We start from the raw sequence: 21,366 nt of genomic DNA on the forward strand, positions 1-21,366 counted from the left end.
CTTTAAACAGGTATTTATTAAATTAAATCTTCTCCCCAAAAGAAGATTTTATTTTTTTTAAACTACAGCCAGGACTGTAGAATCAGATTTCTATTGATTTTTTTTTTAAACAAAGTTGTTTTTATATCTTTTAGGCACTGCAAAGTCAATGTTCTTGCTTAGATTTACCAACTTTCATGAGTAGAGGGTTTTTAGCTAAAATACACATATAAATTTATTTCTAGTCTATGTGGGTTTTTAATAGCATCTTCGATTCTATCCTAAGTGTTGGAAATAAAAGGGCAGAAATATGATACCTCTCCAGCCTGTATTCTCATTTAATAATGTATTTTGCTGAGCCAAAGGAAGAAAAATTGGTTTAAGAATTTAGGTGGAGCTCCCTAGCATAACCACGTAACCAGTTTAATCTGTTTTGCTTTATATTTTCTTACCACAGGAAAGCAATCACCACAAACAGCTATTGACTCAAGGTTAAAAACACAGCAAAAGAAATGGGAGCTTATAGACCTTAGTCCTTACATGAGGTAAACTGCCCTAACATAATAAATGTCAAAGGGGTTGAATCACTGCACTGCATGTAATGAGTATCTGACATAAACATTTGAAGAAAATTAGTTTGGGCAAATGTGCTTATTTCAGTCTTCTTGAAAGGAGCATCCAGATCACAGGATATTCTGAGTTGGAAGGGACCTACAAGGATCATCAAGTCCTGCTCTTCAGTGAATGGCCCATACAGGGATTGATCCCACAAGCTTGGTGTTATCAGCACCACACTCCAACCAACTGAGCCAATCCTCGGGCCATAAAATATTTGTCAGGATGTTATGCAGGTTTAAAATAACATATTTAACAAATGCAGTTCAGTTAATAATAGTTAATAGCTGAAATAATTATACTAGTTACATTTATTATTCAAAAGAATTATATTCTTTATTACAAGTGTTGACATGAACTTTTTGAGCCAATTTATATGCATCTCCTTGTTTGCTGTGCTGCAGCTATAACCCACTTCATGCTTAAGTCCATTTTTATTCAATGTGGCATTTTTGCATTTCATTGATCTTCAAAAGACTTCAAAAATGCTGAAAAATATGCTCAAATTTAATTTTAAATTGAGAAGGAAATTGGCATTATTTTGAAGTGAATAGCATTAAAACAGTGTGGCAAAAATATGGCAAAATACCTTACAAGCTTAAATCTTGTAAGCATTTCATTTGTCTTCAACTCTTTGACTTTTACACTAGTCATTTAGGACAAAATATAAAAGTATATTATCCACTTACCTGCCATTATGCCGATAGCAAAAAAAAAAAAAAAAACAACAAAAAAAAAAACCCAAAAAAACCCAAAACCTTAAAAGATAAATTGCATTTGTCTCAGTTTTCAGAAGTATGAAAAACTTCTGAAAACACATTTCTTGCAAGTTAAAAGTGTCACATGTAGGAGTTTTTCATATGCTCGAAGATGAGCATGATTTTACAAATAGATTTAAAATAGACACTCAAGTATAAGAAGATCTGGCCTCAGGAATGTATTTTCTTATTGGTGTTATATAGAAGCAGAGGAAAAGTGACTTCTTAACCATATCTAACCATATAATGATGATGTTGCCAAATATAAGCCAAATACCTGCATATAGATGTTAAGCAAAATAGACAACAACCAAAACTGCATTTGATATGAGACAAATACCTGTTTTGTATTTCTTTCAGAAAAACAATGTCTGAACCTGTGCTGAGAAATGAGTCTATCATTCAGCAGCAACAGATACATAAAGAAGAAAAATTCAACCATTTTAGGCAACTTTGCATGCTGGCTATGGAACAAAAACAAAAAGAAGAAAATGAGAGAATTTTATTGAAGCAAAATATACTTGAAATGTATGAGAACCTGCAGGTATGTTTTCAAGATTACTTTCCAGTTAACTGCTGCTGGGATGTCCACCACTAGTCTGAATATCCTGATCAACCATTATCAAAGCTTTTGTATTCAGTACTAGAGATTAGAAGCAATGAACAAGCTTGAAATTTCACTTGGGCAAAGGTTAAAACTAAAAGTTCTAAAGTACTGCATGATATCTTTAATATGATATTCTTGGTACTTTCTTGATACACTCTCTGCAAAAACACTATTATATCACCATAAAAGGATGGTTATAAGTCAGGAAAAAACTGACTAAAAACTGACATACATGACCAGATGCTTATTAAGTAAAGCCTCTCCAGTCTTGCTATTTTTTTGGTTATAGACTTGAATACAGTTTTTTGAAAAGTAATAAAAAAAACAATTATACAGGGGCATAAGTTGTTCTTAATGTGTCCCAGGAAAGTTAGAGAATGCAGTTTTCTTGGAATAAGCATGATGCCAGCAAATGAAGAATTTGTATTATTTAACATCAAAAAAACACGTCTGTAAATAATAAATGTGGTAGCATTAGTGTAGGAACCATTGTGAGGATTAACTCAGCCAATGCACTGCACATGAAACTGGCACAAGTATCTTACCAAATTGGCTTAACTGTTGAACATCAACAGGAAAAAATCGTTTATTATAGTGGTGATACAATAACCACTATCAATCAGCTGCTCAATTCAGAGCTCTTAAAACTGGATAAGAGACAGTAAAAATAATTTTACATCAAATCAACCTATTTACAGAAATCTTACTTGAAAACATCTCCTTAGCTAGTTCCCAGACAGCCTGATTTATTTTACTCAACTACAGGTCAGCAAGGAGCCACAGTTCTCCAACAGTGGCTGACCCTAATAAGGATGCCAGTCCAGGTTTTCAGATGTTGCTATGATTTTGGATGCCTAACATATTGTATATTAGAAGGGCAAATTTTTCACAAGAGTAGATCCTCGACTCTTTCTAGAAAGTATTTCCATTAAAAATGTTTCACAGTACAAATTTAAAATGAGATTTGTGAATATGCACACTGTGCTGATAAGCACTTTGGCAGTCCTTTCGTCTGTAGACCACAAAGAACTATACACAGATTTCCAGGTATCCCCATTTTTCAGGATGGAAATGGAAAGGGAAAAGTTTTCAGACGTGTCAAAATCCCACTTGCCCCAAGTCTCATTGAAGGTCATTATGATTTATTCTCCTTTTGCCTCTTAAAAGGCCACAACTCCTAAGTCATTCCAACATTTCTAACACCAAGTTTTTAATAGACTTGTTTAAAACTGCAAAGCAAACCAGTAACTGAAAAGGGACTAGGTCCAGATAGGTAACTACTCTCTTGCCCTATTCTTCTTTCACACAACTAGCTTATTATGCCAGCAGTTTAAAAAGGATTTTCCTGAACTTTCTCTTCTTTATGGTGAAAAGATTGACATATAGCTGTTTTCTTTGAGAAGTCAATAAACATCCATATAAAAAGAAAAGGAGAGATGCTCTCCTTGTACTTAGAGAGTCGCAAAGTGAAACAGAACAGGAAGGATGCAGTTGCTTGTGGTGATACCAAGACTGATGTGTTGAGCAGGGCAGTAGTGCTGTTTGCTTTTGGCTAGGCATCCTTGGATGAAGCACGAGGCAGACTTTACAGCATTCGGGAAGCATACAGAAATCAGCTGCTGGAGGCCGAGCGCAGAAAAGAAGAAGAACTGGCAGCTCAGGAAGCAGCCCTGAAAGCAGCGAAGAAAAAGAAAAAACGGTAAAAGGTTTAGCGAGAAAAAGTGTAGTTGCTATCACTTGTGAATTATATTTAACAGTTTGGGAAAGAAAGTTCATATGCAAAGATGAGAAAAAAAGTTTATTACTTTCAAGTACTTTTGGCAACTATATCACATTTTATCTCTTTGCCTGTTGCTAGTGAAAAAATTTATCTAGTATTCTACAAAGTTACTCACTACTATTAAAGTTTTTATGCTTTGCTCGAATAACTTTGCAATAAAATACATATTCCATTCAGATTCTTCTCCCAAAATCCCAGTGTCTGTTGTCTTTTTTTTTTCCAATCCAAACAGAACCAGTCAAGAATGAATCAGAGTTGAAACTGTGAATGCAACCTGACAGTTTTGAAAGTCATTTGACCTGGCTCCTTAAATGGATGACAATTTGTGGAGTTAATTATAATTAAATAGTGGCAAACCACACTCTTCATATACTGGCATTGGGAAACTTACCAAAGCCTGATTGAGTAGGCTCACAAGCTTTCTATGTACTGTAATATTTTTCCCTTCCATCATTTTCTTAAAGTGTTTTGGAATCTCACAATAACTATCTGTAGTGACGAACTCATAACACAACCTTCCAAGGCTTGTTAAACACTCCTTAAAACCCTATTATTCTCTTTGTTTCACTTTCCTAAGATGTATTTTGCCCATGCTGACTTTGTTCAAGTGACTAATTACAATAGACTCCCAGCTGGAATTTAAAAATATTTCTTAAAAGTAAACCAGTGTGTGAATGAAGTAGCAATCACAGGCTTTTTATTCAAAGGGCAAAATATTTCCTCTAAGCTCTTGTTTCCATTATCACAGAATTCCTGTGTTTGTTACTGTGTCATCAAACACAAAAAAAAACTAACATCACATGCTCCTTCCCTATCCATCTTTCTTTCCCAAAAGAACTGCTCAGAAGTTATCACTATTACTCAAACACCATGATCAAGACTGTTACAATTGTGAAAACTCTAGAACAGACAGGTGTTTTAAATGACTTAAAGTATTTTCCATGTATGTAGTCGCAAGCAGAAGCCTGGGAAGTTAGACTAAGTATGTCTTGTGTACCTGAAATATGTCGAGGATGTCTAAAAGCATTTCATTGTCTAGGCTAGGCAAGAAACTATGAGACTCACCAATTTAAAGTAAATCACAAGAAATATTATCCTTTGCCTTTCTGGCCACTGGTTCTGGCCAGTCATTGTCTTTGAAACTAGCCTCCTCTGCATTTTAATGACCACTATGTTCACCTTCTGGTGCTTTTGCTCACCTCTGTTTTATCCATACCTCACTATTTGGCTTGAACTTGACTCAGTCTTCTGACAGTTCTATGACGTGTGTGCTTTGTACCTCATCACACCTACACACCTGCTGCCATGCCAATGCCTCCATTCGGCCTCCTTCCTCCCATACATCATAAACTAAACTAAACTAACTAGCTTGAGGTTTTGTCTTTGAAAAGGAAGAATTGAAACCAGAGGCCTAAAACTGCACTGGTGATTTTTATTTCAAAGAGCAGGAGCTAAGTTTTCTTTGACCCATACAGCCTGCAAATAAAAAGCTTGTCAGTCTTTTGCTATAATTGGTCTTTGTCCTCTCTATTTTGGAATATGGGATATACTGCTTCATAATATTCCATCTTGTTTCCATGGCAATAGCACGTGTTGGTTGTCTTCTTATGTGAATCTCTAATGAGCTTCTGTAGAGGAAGATCAAGTTGAAGTTCTGTTCTTCATGTCACTGCAAGCGCTATAATGACATTCTGTTGTAAAAATCAATCCAGCTCCAAAAGCCAGCATTATCAATATCTAAATGTGAAAAATTCAGCTAATAACCTTCATGATCACAACCCGTCCCCACGTGTAATGAGCTGCCAACTGACTTAAACTCAGGCACAGTATAGTCAGATCTACATTATCAAATCTTGCTCTGATGTTAAACATAATTCTAAGTTTCATAATTTTCTCATTTTGAAGGGTAAGGTGGCATTGTGGAAATCTGCTGTGTGATTTGTGAATGTCTTGATTGGCTCTTTTATCATTTCAACAATGCAGATATGATGAGGGTGTGAATAACTGTCACACTGTTTAATTGCATGTACTTTGGAGTGTGTAACGTTTTAAGAGAAGCACAGTAACAGTTTTACTAAATCCCTATACATATTCCAGAAGAACAAAATATTCACTTACCTCAATGGAGCCTGGAAGAGAAAATGCCTTGTTTGGATTGTGTCAAAGAATTTACATACAGAAAACAGATGACTGATGACATTTCATATGCATCAGTTTTACACCAACAAAACAGCTTTTTTACATGGTGCTCTATATTGCAGGCTAAGTTAGTGGGGAAAGATGTACAAAAACTAAAACAAAGCTATTTCAAAACAGCCATTTGCAGTAAGTTAAAGAGCCATTGCGTATAGCACTTTACTATAAGGAAAACAAGAATGATATGTTGTGTTTTAATTGATAGGATTTTTTGCCTCAAGTTTGTAAACCAGGGTGCTTAATAGTCAAATTACATGTTCACTTGGGTAAAACATCTTTTGCCCTGTAGGAGTAACACAACTTTTAAGCACCATAACTTTATAACATTTACTGTAATGAAAGTACTGGAATTTGGATAGTTATGAGTCCTGCTTATACTTAGTTCAGCCATACCAGGCAGGATTCAGTAGGGGCATAAGGACAGCCCTGAAATTATGTGCATTCTTACTCAGTGAAGAACTTCAGCAAAAGACTGACACGTGGAGTCAAGCCCTTTACAGAACAGAACAGATAGGGCAAGCTTTGCTGGATCAAGACACGATTGCCTGATCTTTCAAGATGACACTCATTTTGGAGGTGCAATAGCAGAATGGCTGCATCAGATATCTGGTGGCATCACACCAGAGAAGAGGTTTGAGGGAGTGGGTGGAGGGACTTTTTACTGTTTCTCACAGAAAATCCTCTCTGCGAATGTTGGCGCTATTTGTCACTAACACAGCCTCTCACTTTTTCTTCATGGAAAGACTCTGTGTATGAAAAACAATACATGTATCTGTGTTGATCTCAAAAAGTTGCAATTTAACTCTAATACTTCTCCCCTGAAGTTTCAAGTCTGACTCCTGAGGAAGAGGCTGGCAGCCATTTCTTTACATAGATAAAGAGAATTTGGTAACTCAGCAGTTCAAAAATCCTGATTTGTGTCTGGCAGAAGATTGTGTGTGTCTTAGAGACAGTCTCCAATATAATGGTAAGATTTTATTTTTATTTTTTTGTGATTCCCCCACATATTTAAGTACCTTCAACTCATGAATAAAATACATAGCTGATTCCACTCTCTGCACTTAAAACTCTGTTGAAGAGTCTGTAAGTATCTAAACATCAAGAAGAAGTAATTTCAAGAAGCAGCACAGTGGCATGTGAGAGACAAGCCTGGTTTTCTTCCTGTGAACCAGCTATGCAGTTGGAAATACCTAGTGAGCTCAGAGTTCAGAGTAATACTGCAAATGTTTTACAGATATGCTTGGTGATTGACTGGAATTTTGATTTAGAACTTTATTAGAGCAGAGGGCATCTTTCAGCATATCATTAAGGTTGACCTGCATTTTTTGTGTGGTAAAACTAAAAGAAGTTTTTTATTGTACACTTCCCTGACACTCATTTCTCTTTCAACTGAAGTGTAGCCAGTTATACAAAGGAAAAATGTCACTATTCATTAGAAATTTGAAAAAGTTTGGATGGAAACTGCAAAAGACACAGGAGAATGAAAGCATGTTAGATTTCATTGTGAATAATCCCTAAAGAATTTATCAGAGTTGGATTTCTTCTACATTTTAGGAAAAATGGTAGATTCACAGTATGGTGCAGGTAGCTGAGAAAGAAAATAAGTCTTTGACCTGATAATTCAATTTAATGGGGATTAAGTCTATAAAGACTTATTCACTTGTAATAATTCTTTGTAGGTGTGTTCTGCTAAGCATTAGCAGTTTTCACTGCTTGATTCTTTTCTTTTGACCAGCTATTCTGAATTAGAAAGGATATTTTCCATTAAAATATGTATCTGCAGTTACTTTTAAATGCAAGTAGCTTCATTAATCTTCATATTACTTGTCCCATCTGTTTTGCTTTAATTTGGCTGGCATTTACACAATGAGTTACAGACCAAAAAGCAGACCAAGCCTGTTCCATGTTGCCTCGCTACTGAGACAGGCAATGTGCTGTGAAACCAGGCTCAGTTCTGAGCTGCCAGTCTGCTCACCCCAGCAAAGTGCAATTTACCCACTCTGTAAGGTCTCATTTTAATTCAAGGAAGACAGAATTTATGCACATGCACACCATTTCCCCTCCAAAAGGCAAGAAAATTGTCTACATATTTTGTCTGGCAGAAAACATAAGAGAACAGCTTTGCATAATCACATGGCAGTTTGCAGAATGAAGAAATCTCACTCTCAGAGCCCTTTTTTCCTCTCATTCATTTCTTGAATCAGTCCTAATCGATTCAGGGTCCAGGTCATATTTCAATGATTTAAATATTCTTGTTTGCAGAAAAACAAGGTGCTGTTGTCCTCCATCTCAAAAGAGGACAAAGACAAAGCAGAGAAGTAGGAAGCCAGGAAAAGAGAGGAAACAATTTGCATTGTAGGAAGTGAGACAGCAGCACAAAAGGAAGGTGCTGTGAAGACGTCACTAGACACAATAAGAAAAAATATTTGGTGAGGGGAATGGGGGGACATTGTTAGATAGGACTCAGGGACTTTGATCTTTGTGGCATCAAGAATGTGGTTAGGGTCATTGGTTCAGGGACTGGCAGGCTATTCTGAAAATGAGATAATGTACAGGCCCAAGTGTAGCCAGGACATGTTATTTTGGCCAGATCTCGGTGCACACTTCTCTCCGAAACCTGAGCTTCCCTGCCCAAGATATGGCTTTCCCTCAAAGGGCAAGCCCCAAAATGCTCACTCTTCCATGGGTACATGTGAGGTGCTTCCTTGCACATGGCAGCCTTGTGGGCACAGCACAATCCATGGAAAATAATACCCAGGCTTGTCTACTCTCAGCCAGAGAAAGCTGGATTCCATGGGTGTGGGCCCTCACACAGGACATCCCAGATATATTTCCCAGACACCATGGGGGACCCATTCTCACCAGACCCTTGCTCACAAGACCAAGCATAGGGCTCAGTGTATAAGCTGGAACATACAAGGAGGGACAGGGCAGTTGCATGCAAATGGACTTCTGTATAAGTGAAGTGTCTTGATAAAAGGAGATTACTGTTTTGCAGCATGTAGTGTGCTAGATTTGATTTCCATCCAATGTCTGGACATTCTACTCATGGCAAAAGCCAGTAGATGTCAGCTACAGACAGGTACAGAGGCAGTCCAAGCACTCAGCGGTGCCACAGCTAGGAGCAACCAGAACTACATTAGACACACAGAAAGCAGAAAGTGCCTAAAGGGGCACAAAGGGGCAGTCAGAAAAATCTGTCCTTCCTTTTCTATATTCCACTCCTTCATCTTTAAGGCCACAATTATTATGGGGGGGGGGGGGGGCGGTTGGTTGGTTGGTTGGTTGTTTTTTTTTTTTTTACTACAGAGAAACCTTGACTTGGCTCTGGAGACTATTGTTGGCAGAGGTTAGAATCACAGATCCAAAAATTCAGGAAAGATTAAAACTACTCCACCCCTAGTCCACCAGAGCAGACAAAAGAATGAAAGCCTGTATATGACAGGACTTTACATACCCCATAAAAATTTTACTCTTGGGAACTTGAGAAAGATAAGGGACTAAATATTAGCTACAAGTGCCTAAAGCTATCTTTGTACTCTTTCTTTCTTATGCCACAAAAATGTGGCATGAGAGAATGTGAGGTTCAGCCAATGCAGGAATGAGAAACTTCCTCCTACCTTGTCCTTATTCTTGGTAGAATGACTCTCACAGCATTCCCCCAAAAGCATTAGGAAAAGCAAGGAAATGCTTTTCTATTGTTCTAGTGCAAAAGGTGAGTTTCCTAAAAGCACATTTCTCAGACTTGCTTAAATGGCTTTCACCTGAACTATTCAGTGTTATGATTTTAAAAGACTTCATTGGTAACTTAGGTTTTTCAAGTAGTTTCTTTTTTTTTTCTCCCATATATATTATTGGCTTAGCACATTGCAGCTGTGATGTAGCAGATGGAAACTGTTTTGATAATTGATGCTCTGAAGTACCATATGCATATGCTGAGATATTTAAGTTCTGTTTAATGCGTTTGTCTGTCTATGCCTATATCTGCTTTCTCCTAAAGACACTGATTTGTTTACCAGAAAACAACAACAAAAAATCTCAAAACATGGCTAAGATGAGAAAAATGTAGATCCCAGTGGTACCATTTACAAATTGGATGCAGAGACAAGTCCATATCAAGTATCATTCTCTTTTCAGTCTTCTCACTAATCTTAGCATGAGCTGGAGGTCTGTTATTGTCCCCCACCTATCTATCAGAACATGTGTGCCGAGTACATCATTGCTATAATTCAACACACAGCCAGCACTGGACAACAGAGTTGGCGTGCAGTGCAGAACAATTGCAAATCAAGTGTGAGACATTTCATCAGATGAAGTCCCTGCTCAGTGACATTCAGCTGGAGATTTGCAAGAGGCCAGGAGTTCACCAGCAGGATGCACAGGGCAGAACATTGTGAGATAGCACAGATAGCACTCTTGGCAGTCCAGTTAAGGACTTTGCTTTCAGACTCAACACGATGCAGTCTCCTTGTTCCATCCTTTTTAACAGGTTCCACTGTATTCATTGCTGCTTCCATACTGTCACCTTGGTAGCAGAGTAGTTGTATGAGGAATAGTATGGAAACTAATTTAAATAGAAAGCTACAGAAATGTTGTGCACAGACTTTTCTATTATTATTATTTATCAAATTATTTAATCAAATTATTTATTTATTAAATTATTTAATCAAAAAAACAGTGCAGATAGTATAGAGAGGACGCCTAACTCCAGACATCTAAATCTGGAGGCTGAGTCATTCGATAGTCATTCAGTCACTTTTAAAAATTCATAATTATGATTGTAGCCTGGAGAAATTTTTAAACCGCGATGTGAATCGTGGCGGTGAGAACAGGTAATACACACTGTGAATATCTTGCCAAAGGACTTGCGATTTCCCGATGTCCCGGTTCCGCCATTCCCTCACGGCCGGGCCCGCCAGGGGGCGCTGCGCCCGTGCCTGCTGCCGCCCGCGATCGCGGCGCTGCGGGGCCGCTCCTTCCCTCACGGGCCGCTTCCAGCCCCGTCCCTACACCCCACCGGGATGGCGGCGCTGCTGGGCGGCCGGCCCTGCCCTCACGGGCCTCTTCCAGCCCTGCCCGCACGCCCCGCCGCCAACGGGGACGCGACAGGGCCCGGGCAGCCCGCGGGGAGCGGCTGCCCCCTGCTCTGCCCTGGGACCAACCTCAGCAGCTCCCGGCTGCAGAGAGAAGTGCTGAATTCTCGCTGACCCGGGCTAATTTCCGAGAGGCTGAAGGCAAGGAGAGCTGTTTTGTTAGTATTTTATTTCCCCCACAGCAAAATGTGTACTTAGTTTTGAGTAGCGCTATAAATAAAGTAAAAAATAATGACTGGGAGGCACTGGGTCTGCAAAATAACAAAACCCCGTGCTTTCATCTGGGCCCTGCAGAGCTGTGCCCCGTCTGCCCCTATTCCATTTGAAAGAGAAGGCATCTGGGTGAACTGGAAGGATTTTGTGTGTCTTGCGGCTCCTCTGCCCGTTCCAGCCCCGAGTGTGTGGCCGCTCCACGGCAGACCTGGGCCCAGCTCGCTGACCCGCGGCTGAACCCTCGCTGCTGCCGGCCCCCGGGAATGCAGGCGCTGGCCGTGTCCAGCCCGAGTTGCCTTAAGCCTTAGAGCCCCTGAAGTCTTTTCCGCTTTTTGTTTTCAGGATTTGTCTGCGGGCCAGCTGGCGGCTTAACTCGGCTGACCTTCGTCCCGCAGCGAGGCTGACACCGGTGCACGGTATCGATCTCACTGCGGTGCGGGAGGTGCAGCCAAAGCACCGAGGCACTCACCTCGTGCAGTGTAGCACGGTGAACTGTCAGAAAGTAAAAGTGCTTTTTCAGGAGGCTGATAGAGTAAATCATCAAAAATACCCGCTGTCCATTGTGCCTCTTGACATTCATTGTGCTGCAGCTGTGACTTGTTTTATTGACTCATTATGAGGATATAATGCATTGGGAAGTTAGAAACTTGCAAAGAGAAGTATCTGCTGTCCCATAAATTGTCCCTCTAATTTTGTAACACATTACATTTAAAGGCAGGTCATAATGTTCCAAATCAGTTACCAAAAGGTAGGTCTCTAACTAAAAATTACTTGAGTGAGGAGCTGAGGAAATTGCTTCAAATTGGAGCACTGAAAATCAGGCCAGTTTGAATTAACTGCTGGTGGAGCCTAGCTCTGAAAACACGGGCTGCTGTCACCAAGTACAACACTTGCCTTTTGAAACAGATCCAGGGAATGAACAAGCATAAAAATATTCCAGAGGACTTCAGGGTGCTATTCAGTGGTACTGACCCTGCCTGCTCCACTAAGGGGCCTGACACAGCACAAGTGGATAGCGCTGCTGGATATGCAAATTCTTGACTCTGGACAGGTTCTTCAGCTGGAACCAAATCCACACTCTGCTTGTTGTACAAGAGGAAAATGGGGGATTGAAATAAGCAAGGGTTGGTTTTTTCCCCTCCAAGTATTCTTGCATGGACTGAGTAGGTAACTGTACAAGTAAGCTGGATTATAATGGGGGCTGCTTAGATTTTTGAACATCTGATTGGCCTTTTTCTCCCATTTATGAACCTGGTGCATATTAGTTTGATAATTTCTTTCAGCAAATTTTTGTTTTGTTTATTGCTTATTTTTCAAATGTCATCATGCAGCAGAGGTCTGCAGGATCTTATCACTTCCCAGGGAGAAGAAGACTGCAAGAACCTTCTGATGGGGAACAGTCCGTGCAGTCTTCTGCCTACAATTAACTTTTTTCTCTGTATGTGGGCAAAAAGACAGAATATCGCAGAAATTAAAAAACAGATTGAAGCTCTCATTGTGTTTAAGCTGCAGTATATATTAGGATATGGCATTTGTCTAACGATGAGTCTTATGGCTGAGGTGTTAAAAAAGAATTAGTCTAGGCAATTTAGCCACCAGACTGCTATTGGTATTACCAGAAGCAGGCTGATTGACTTTGCAAGTCTCCAATTATAATCCGCACTATAATTATGATTATACTTCTCCACAGAGCACTATTGAGCCTCCACTTTTGGCTCATAGCAGATTCCCACTGAAGTCAGCAGGAGCTGTGCTTGAGATGGGGTTTTCACAGGCAGCACTGTTTGTCCGAAAGTAAACAAGCTGTTCCTGTAAATTGCTTGCCCAAAATGGACTGTTTTCTCCTATGTATGGTCACAGCTCTAATCAGGCACACAGCTTTTGCTTTGTTCTGACACAGGAGCTAAGTCAAGTTTCAGGCACTGGCAGTCTGGTGTATCTTCAGACTTGTCCAGCACTGTAAAATTCTTAACTTTTACAAGTCTTAGAGGCTAGCTCAAGTCTCTGTCCAGTAATTCATTATCAAGAATACCCTGCTTGCCTGTAAATCTTTTTCTCATTAGTTTTTGTGCAGACAAGTAAAATGTATTTAATTGATTTCATCATCATGATTAAAAGGAGGTAAGTAGATTTATGCAAGAGGAGTAAATACTCAGGTTTAATGTGGAAAGCTTTCACAGGAAAAATCTATCTTCATCTCCTACCTTATTACACTCTCAGGAAAACTCTACGTATTGATTGTGGGTGAAGTTGTTAATTGCCTGGCCAGCACTACAAGTGAGGAAAGGTACTTGGGAAACGGAGTTGCATTTTTGTAGAAAAAGAGGAAGCAAAGACCATAAACTGGGGAAAACACGAAACAGCAAAATTCCTAAGACTATAATTGTTCATGTTAAGATGCGCAATGTGAGGAGAAGAGCTTCATGTTAGGAAGTTTCTGTAAAGGTTAGCTTGCAGACAAATTGCCCCCATTATCTTGATAATCACTTTCTAAGCAATAAAAAACTGTAAATCTCCCATCTTGCAAGCAGATCTGTGGAAGTACAATCCCGTGGGATTCTGCATGGCACTACCAGCCTGTTAAAGTTGATCAGAGGGTGATGTAGGGCTGCCATCTCAGACTGCGTTTGAATGTTCTTCCATTTTCTTATTTCTGGGAGGAATAGGAGCTTCACCCCTTTGGTATTTGTCTGGGAATCAAAGAGTGTCAGAAGTATATGGACATTTCTTCATGGAGAGTTTTCAGAAATATGATTGCAGCTGTCCTTACAACACCATGTTCTGCAATTCCCCATGTCCTGTATAGTGCTCTGCTACATGATGGCTGTGTAACCTAAAGCCACACTAGCATTTTAATCTTGGACTTTTTATTACTGGCTCTTTTAATCTCAGGCTTTTTTTTTTTTTTTTACTGTCTTGCCTTTCCAAAATTTGCATTATCAAATACTTATAATCAATTGCTGAAGCAGAATGAAGAGTATCACTCAGAAAGCTCTCCATCATCCTGGTGGCGACAGCATGTTGTCACCCTGTGGTATTTATACAGGAATGATTTCTGTCTCTTGAGAGGGCTGGGGCAAAAGGAGCTGTCCTGGTTTTGCAGAGAGTATAATTTGGGTATTGACCATAACAACACATAAGCCCTGTGGCTTTTTTAAAGTCGTGTTAGGAGTGTGGCACAGCCTGGCCATGGTTTCTTAGCGAGTTTGGGGTCTTGCAGTACCTGGGCCCTGAGCACACCATACTTTTGGCAACCAGCTGAATGCATTCTCTTGCTAATGCACAGCCATGCTCCACAAGGCAGTAGGAGAAGCCCTCTGAGCACTTGCTAGCTTGCTTCTGTTGGGAAGGAAACCAAAATTTCAAAAGTCAAGTCATCCTTTTTTTTTTCTACCTTACTTTTGCAGAATAAAAAGGCGAGGCTTCCTAATGTGCAACCGCTTGTAATTAATCAGGCAGTGACTGTGTCTGAGAGGGGCTCAGGGAGCTCCCACCTGGAGCCAGGTTAATCTGCTCTCAAAATTTCTGTGACCTGCAGCCACAATGGGGGTGGCAGGAGCCTTTTCAAGAGACAGGAGTGTCATCTAGTGGTGAAACATACCCACTCGATCACACCCCAAGAGTCACCACCTGCCACCTTCCATACAGAGCACTGGGTGACACACATTTTGTTTCTGCCACACTTTACCAGCCTAATGCAGAATTATGGCGTAATGCTTCTTTTAGCTTTTGCCCTTGTGGGATTTCTGTTATGCAGGCTAATGGAAAATAGTGAGAGCCCGTAGCTAACCAGGCAGCAGACGCTAACAACTCTCCAGCTGAGGTTCTTCTGTCCCTGTGATGGGATACAGCGAGAGTCTTTCTCCTTGGGAACAGTGACCACCAGCTCCCAGGAGTTGAGAATTTTACAGCTTTATTTACTTGTATTATGTGATGTGTCCACTGAATGAATGGACATTTGCATTTTAGAGTAGATTTTTTTTCCCCAAACTCTTTTACCTTCTTTCACACATAAATCCAGATTTAATAGCAAAGCAGAGCATAAACATTGTAATTGACTTTTGGTTGGTTAAATAAGAAAGGAGAGACATCTTCTCACCAGAAGCATCACTAGCAGAGGAGCATGCAGGGACAGGTGGCTGAGCAGGTGACAAAGTGAAGGGGAGAAATACTTAGCTGGTTATGTACAATTTTCCTGATGCGACTTCCTGGCAGTTCATCACAATAACTGCAATGGAACAAACCCAGCTCAAGGTGTTGTGCAGGTCTTCTGAGGGAAAACAGACTTAGAATCTAGTCAGCTAGAACTTATCATGTAAAATTACTGCTCAGTACACATTTTCACGTGCAGAACTGGAAACCCACCTTTTTTTTTGGAACAAAGGGAGACTCACCATTTTTACAGTTAATGCCAATGACTGAGGCTTAAGAAAAATCCCCAGTGCTTCTCAGCTGCTTAGGGGCTGGTGGATGGAGGATGTGGAGCCACCCAGCCTTGGAGCAGTGGGCAGCGAAAATCTGAGGATCTAGTCCCTCTTCCAGGGAGACTAACTAAGGGCATGCCTTGTAGTTCAAATGGTGCTTCATCTCCCACCATTTCCTGCTATAGTAGGCCTTGGGCAGTTATGCCACGCAGGTTTTGTGATCCTAAGGGTGAATGCACGGGAAAAAAAACAACCAACCGACAAAAAGCCAAATAAAAAGCACTGAATCGCTTGCAAAGCTGCCGGCTGGCTGTGCGACCCGGCACTGGGCCGGACCCGGATCAGCCCGGCAGTCAGGGGCCCTTGGCAAGCCGAGGGCAGCGAAGCATATGAGTCTTTTGCCTGGGTCGCTGTGCGCCCGGAGGCACAGAGGGAAGGGGCTCGAGAGCCGCCAGCTCTCGCTCTGCCAGCCCGTCAGCTTCCAGCTCCCGCTTCCCGGCAAAGCGCACCCGGCGGCGCTCACGATCGCGCTTTCATTTGTCAGCCCGCCTGCGTCAGCGCTAATACCGAGCTCAGCTGCTCATCATCCCAGCTGATAATGTCGCGGGAGGAATTAGGCAAGGCATGCTGGTAGGAGGGAGAGAGAGGGCTTGAGGGAGAGTAATCACAGGCACAGTGATGGGAAATAAATGAGATCAGAAAAAAACAACCCTCAAACAGGCTATTCTCAGGCTAGAAGGGAGTGTATTTTTAGGAGATGGGGCTGTTTCAGTCCCAGATGTGGGGAGCCACGGGATAGCAGCAGGTCTCCCGGGGATTTCAGCTTCAAGGCTGAAATAAGGGAGTTGCCACAGGGCACCTGGCGTTCAGCTGACTTGCAGAGAAGCTAAATGGGTGGGTTGAGAGGCTGGGTTGCCCCTTGTCCACAGATGAGACATGGGAAGAGCCAGGGGAGGGCTCACAGGTGCTGCCACTTCTGCATGGGCAGGATTTCCCTCTTCAGAGAAAAGCAAAAGGTTTTTGCTCACACAGCTTCTGCCTGAGATTTGGAGCAGGCTTTCCCCATGAAAACAGTGCTAATAAGAAGAGGCCATGCTGCTGTCGGTTTTCACCTTGTGGGGGATCAGTGCAATACAGCGTGCCACAGTCTGATGAAACTCAGGGAGGTCCTGGACATGCGAGCCGCACCATTCACTGCACGGCAGCCAGCTGGAGTCCAGTTCCCAATATCTCCCTCAAAAGCAGATAGAGCAGAGTGCTCTGTCAAAAGAAGGCATATGTTTAATCAGTTCCTGTGGTGCTGTAAAACTCAAATTTAATTTGATCTTTTAAAATACACCGTGGCATTTTAACCACTGCTGGCAGTAAAGCACTGTTATACTCCTTCTGGATGTTTCTCTACAGAATGTGTCTCTTTCCACTGAAATTCAGCAAACATTTTGAAAGCACTGTGGCAAGGTCAAGGATGTTTTGCAAAATCTTTATTCATGTAACCTAAATGGACCTGGCAACAGAACAGATTGTGCTCTGAACTTGGGGAAGAAGGTGAAATATCTCATCCCCATCAGTTCTGCTCTTTGTATGTGGCAGTAAATTCGGGGTGACTGTCCATCTCCAAATGCTGCATGGCATCTGGAGTTACAGTCCCTGGATTGTCAGGTTTTGTGTACGATGTAGCTATTTGGTTCTCCCAAAAGTCATGTATCCAGAGCAGCAGTCTGGGCTGACCACAGAGCCACAGACCAGAATTCTCAGCTTAGAAAACTGCCTTTCATGAACACCAGAGAAGAAACAAGTATCACAATGTAGAATAATGAGCTTTTTTTTTTTTTTTTTAATGAGTGTTGTGTCATGATTAGCACATCTAGAATCAAATACTGTAATAATTTATGCCCATGTGTTTTTTGGGGTTTTTTTGTGTGTGCATGTGATTAGTTTTGGATGTATCTTTTTCCATATCTCCGAAGGTTCTGCAAAGTTCAGCGGTAAATTATTATTTAACAATCAAAAAATTGCTTTCTCACATCTTTTCTTTTCCTTTTTCTTCTTGCTAATTGGCCTCCAGGACAAACACCATTAGGGTGATGCTGGAATCAAAGGCTTTAGCTAAGATTTTCAGAGTGACTGAGGGAGAATTGTCAAGGGAAAGGTTTCTGCGTATCTGGCCTCAAAAGGTAAGCCCAAAAAGGAGACATGTTGGTGATTGAATTCTTGGCCAGTGGTTACATTTGGAGGTTCAATTGCTGTGATGGCAAAGTCTCCCTCAAAATTATTTTTTTGCTTGACACCCAAGTTAAATTGAATTTAATTTTATATTCTTCCACAAAAGTTATTCCATATTGTGTCTTTCCTTTCAAAACACACCTAGCCTAGGCAGGCATTGATTGCTAACAAGCCCAAGAAGAAAAAACTAGATGACACAAGTTAAAAAAAATATGTGAAGGGCTGATAGTTTTGACAGGAAACACTTCATGGCCCCTGAGTGAAAATCATAAGCTATTGCCTGTCAGCTAGCTCATAAATCACCAGATCAGAGCAAGTCTAACTATTCCATTTGTAAAAATATTAAAAATAAAATTCATGATTATGGTTTTCATATTATTTGTTAGTCCTCTGTAATTGATTATGCACTGAAAAACTTTTAACCATGAAGTGTTGTTCTTGGGTTATCAGGCAGAGTTTATGGAACAAAATCGTTGGTGTCAAAAATGGAAAGAAAGTTATGTTCACCAGAAACACACTTTGCACTAGTGCCAGCCTCAGCTCCTGCTTTTGGACTCCTGCTGTCCAGTGTTTCTGCTGCCCCTGGGATCTGGGAGCGGGAGACTGTCACCAGGATAACCATCCTCCTTGAACAGCAAAAGTCTCTCAAATTATACAATGAGATCTACAAATAATCCCATCAATTTAGCACTCGCATGCTTAACACTTTCACTTCACGTTTTGTTTGAAAAATCAAAAGCCAGTCCCACTATATTTTTTCAGTGTGCTTCACTTTATTACTGTATTATGGGGAGTCTTCTGAAATGCATCCTAATTTCATCCCCACCTAGATTTACCTTGTTTCTCCATTCTGCCCAAAGGAAGAGCTTTTTGCAGCACATGCAGCATGCATACATGTGCAGCATGGCTTTTGATGCAATTGGAGAGCATCTTCCCTCTCTGCAGGTATTCCCTGCAAGAATTACCAATACTTTTCTTCTTTCGTTGAAGCTGATTTCTTTCCCCAAGGGCTTTGCTCTCTGCAGTTGCAGTAACTGGATGCAAATGCAGGACAAGGGAATTAGGCCCTTTGTTTTCAGTCAGACCCCCCCAGGGTTATCCAGAGACTTAATTTACCATATCACAGTCTAATCCCTTCCATGAATTGAGCTCATGCAGGTGATTCTAGAGAAGCTGTAACCAGCAGTTCACAGATGAAGCAGGCTCTAGTGCTGCAGGGGAGGATTTCATGGCAGGCTGGTCCAAATACCAAGAGTTAATTGAAGCTTAATAGTGACCTTACCCCTCCACAATACAAAGCTGGGGTCCCTTTGGCTCAGAAGAGACTCTTGTCTAGATGCTTCCTTAGTTCCCTGTTCTGCCCCTGCTCTGCTTCTTGCGTGCTTCATCCCTGCTCTGCCCCATGCAATGATGTACCAGCCAGGGGGGAGAACCCCTCTGGGACCTCTGCCCTCACCTTACCTCAGAAAAGTTTAGTTCTTGAACAAGTTAGGGCATTCCATGGAATCTGGGCCTTAGCAGGAGAAAGCTGAATGGAGAAAGTAAGTGAGGCCTAGTGAAGAGAACACATGAGAATAAGACTTGCCTCAGGCCAGCAGGAAATACAAAGTGGACTTCAGAAGCTTCTGCCTTGTCATCAGGGTATATTTTGAGCTGAATAAAAAAATAGCTCTAGGTTAACTTCTGTGAATAAAGGGATTGAGACTAGAGTTGAATGATGAGAGACTATTGACAAAGGAAGAAAATGACTGGCTACAGGCTGAAAGTCTGAAAAAAAACCCCATGATTTTTTAGGATGGATGTGAGATGAGACATGAAGCAGCTGGTGTCACATCCACAAAGGCTGAAGCAAAGCCTACCAAAAGTAATGCAGTGATGCGTTCTCCATGTCACACAATGAAGATGTCCAACAGTAACTGGCACAGGGGCTTCTGCTCACAGGGAACGGGTTAGGGTGGGTTGTGTTTGGGCTTTCCATCCCAGTGGCTAGGGACAGCTAATAGTCTTGTCCCTCTCTAAGGAAACTACAAATGCTTAAATATCCTGAGGTGCAAAACTTCTTGAAACCTGTGCATTACATCTCTGCTACCTGTGGCATCTCATGAGAATCACTGCTTACAGGTCTAACGGGTGTCCAGTTTTAGACCAGTGGATAAGTTAATGGATTGTCCACCATATTTGCTCCTTACTGAAAGCTATTTATTCTCATTTTGTAATACCATCTGGAGGCCAGGAAAATCAGAGTTTGTATATTTCTGAGTATATATCTACATACACACATAGAATAAACTGTATTGAAAATATACAAGGTTGAAGACTAAGGAAGTGTTATCCACATTTTATAGATGGGTGCTGAAGGAAGAGGAGATGATGTGAGTTTCAGATCATACTCAATGTCTGTGATAGATCAGGAAACTCAAGTTTGAGAAGAAGACCATCCTTCCTTCCTGGAATGGAAAGAAGGGAGCTAATACACACGGGGAAGATGGGATTTTACCTTCTATAGAGTATTTTTAGTGTTAAAGTAACCTTAATTCCCTGCATGAGACAGTCTCCCTGCTTTTTCTTCATTTTGCATTTAGTAGTCTAAAGCAGGAAGCGTGACACTTATTTGATTTTATTTTTTTTTAATTTCTTCACTATTGCAGAAAAATCTCCACTAAATCATGCTTGGAAGCTCTGGGAAGTTTGCAAAACCAAGCCCTACTCAGCTCCAGGCATTTATACATGACGCATACACTCATCAGTGCTCACTGCTGTTGTTTCTCTGCCAATCACCTTACCCAATGTGAAGATGTGTCACAACACTGAGCAAACATGGAAACAGCCACTTTAATCAACCATATTTTCTCCATATGGTAACTTTCCTTTACCATGGTAGTCCAGCTTTCACACAGATTTTATAGAGAGAAAGTTTACAAGCAATAAAAATTAACAGCCAGTATATATGCAACAAACAAATCAACATCCCCCCCCTATAGTGTGTGCCTGAGTGGATCTAATTCAAACTGTGACTAAACTGTGGTTGCATTTCTATGAGACATTTTGCCTAAGGGTGTGCAGTGTACGCAGTGCATGATTCATTTCAGTGAGAACCAGACCAGGGGTGACAGGAAGAAGTTCCGAGGACAAGCAAAGAGAAACAGCCATAACAGGAGAGGAAAGCCACACAATGCTTGTGTTGCCATGCCCTTAGAGCAGTAACAGGGCAGGGCAGTGAGTGCCTTCACTCCCATATGCCTGTGATGAACTTCACTGACTCTCTTCATCTTCACCTATTCTTCCCCATAAAGAGAAGAAAGCCCAGAGAAATGCGGTTGGATACTGGGATAGTTCATGTTTCCAAGCACTCTCTCTGCCACAGATTGCCTCACAGTTAGAGCTCCTCCTCCTCCTCCTCTTCCACACACACCTGAAGGACAGTTCTGGGAGCACGTCTTTCCCAGAAGTCTCATTAGGGCTGGGGAGCAGGTGCCTT

At 41.2% G+C, this 21,366-nt stretch overlaps 1 protein-coding gene across 1 annotated transcript in view; it reads left to right on the forward strand.

The window, feature by feature from the left end:
* Positions 1 to 3,904, forward strand: part of ADGB (androglobin) — a 98,588-nt gene extending 94,684 nt beyond the window's left edge. Inside the window, exons 33-35 of the mRNA XM_038133783.1 lie at positions 437 to 524; positions 1,713 to 1,896; positions 3,516 to 3,904. Coding sequence (XP_037989711.1) covers positions 437 to 524; positions 1,713 to 1,896; positions 3,516 to 3,662 — 419 coding nt within the window. The 3' untranslated portion in view covers positions 3,663 to 3,904. The remainder of the gene's footprint in view (positions 1 to 436; positions 525 to 1,712; positions 1,897 to 3,515) is intronic.
* The last annotated feature ends 17,462 nt before the right edge of the window (positions 3,905 to 21,366 follow it).

Source organism: Motacilla alba, chromosome 3, assembly GCF_015832195.1.
Source record: "Motacilla alba alba isolate MOTALB_02 chromosome 3, Motacilla_alba_V1.0_pri, whole genome shotgun sequence".
Lineage (NCBI taxonomy): Eukaryota > Metazoa > Chordata > Aves > Passeriformes > Motacillidae > Motacilla > Motacilla alba.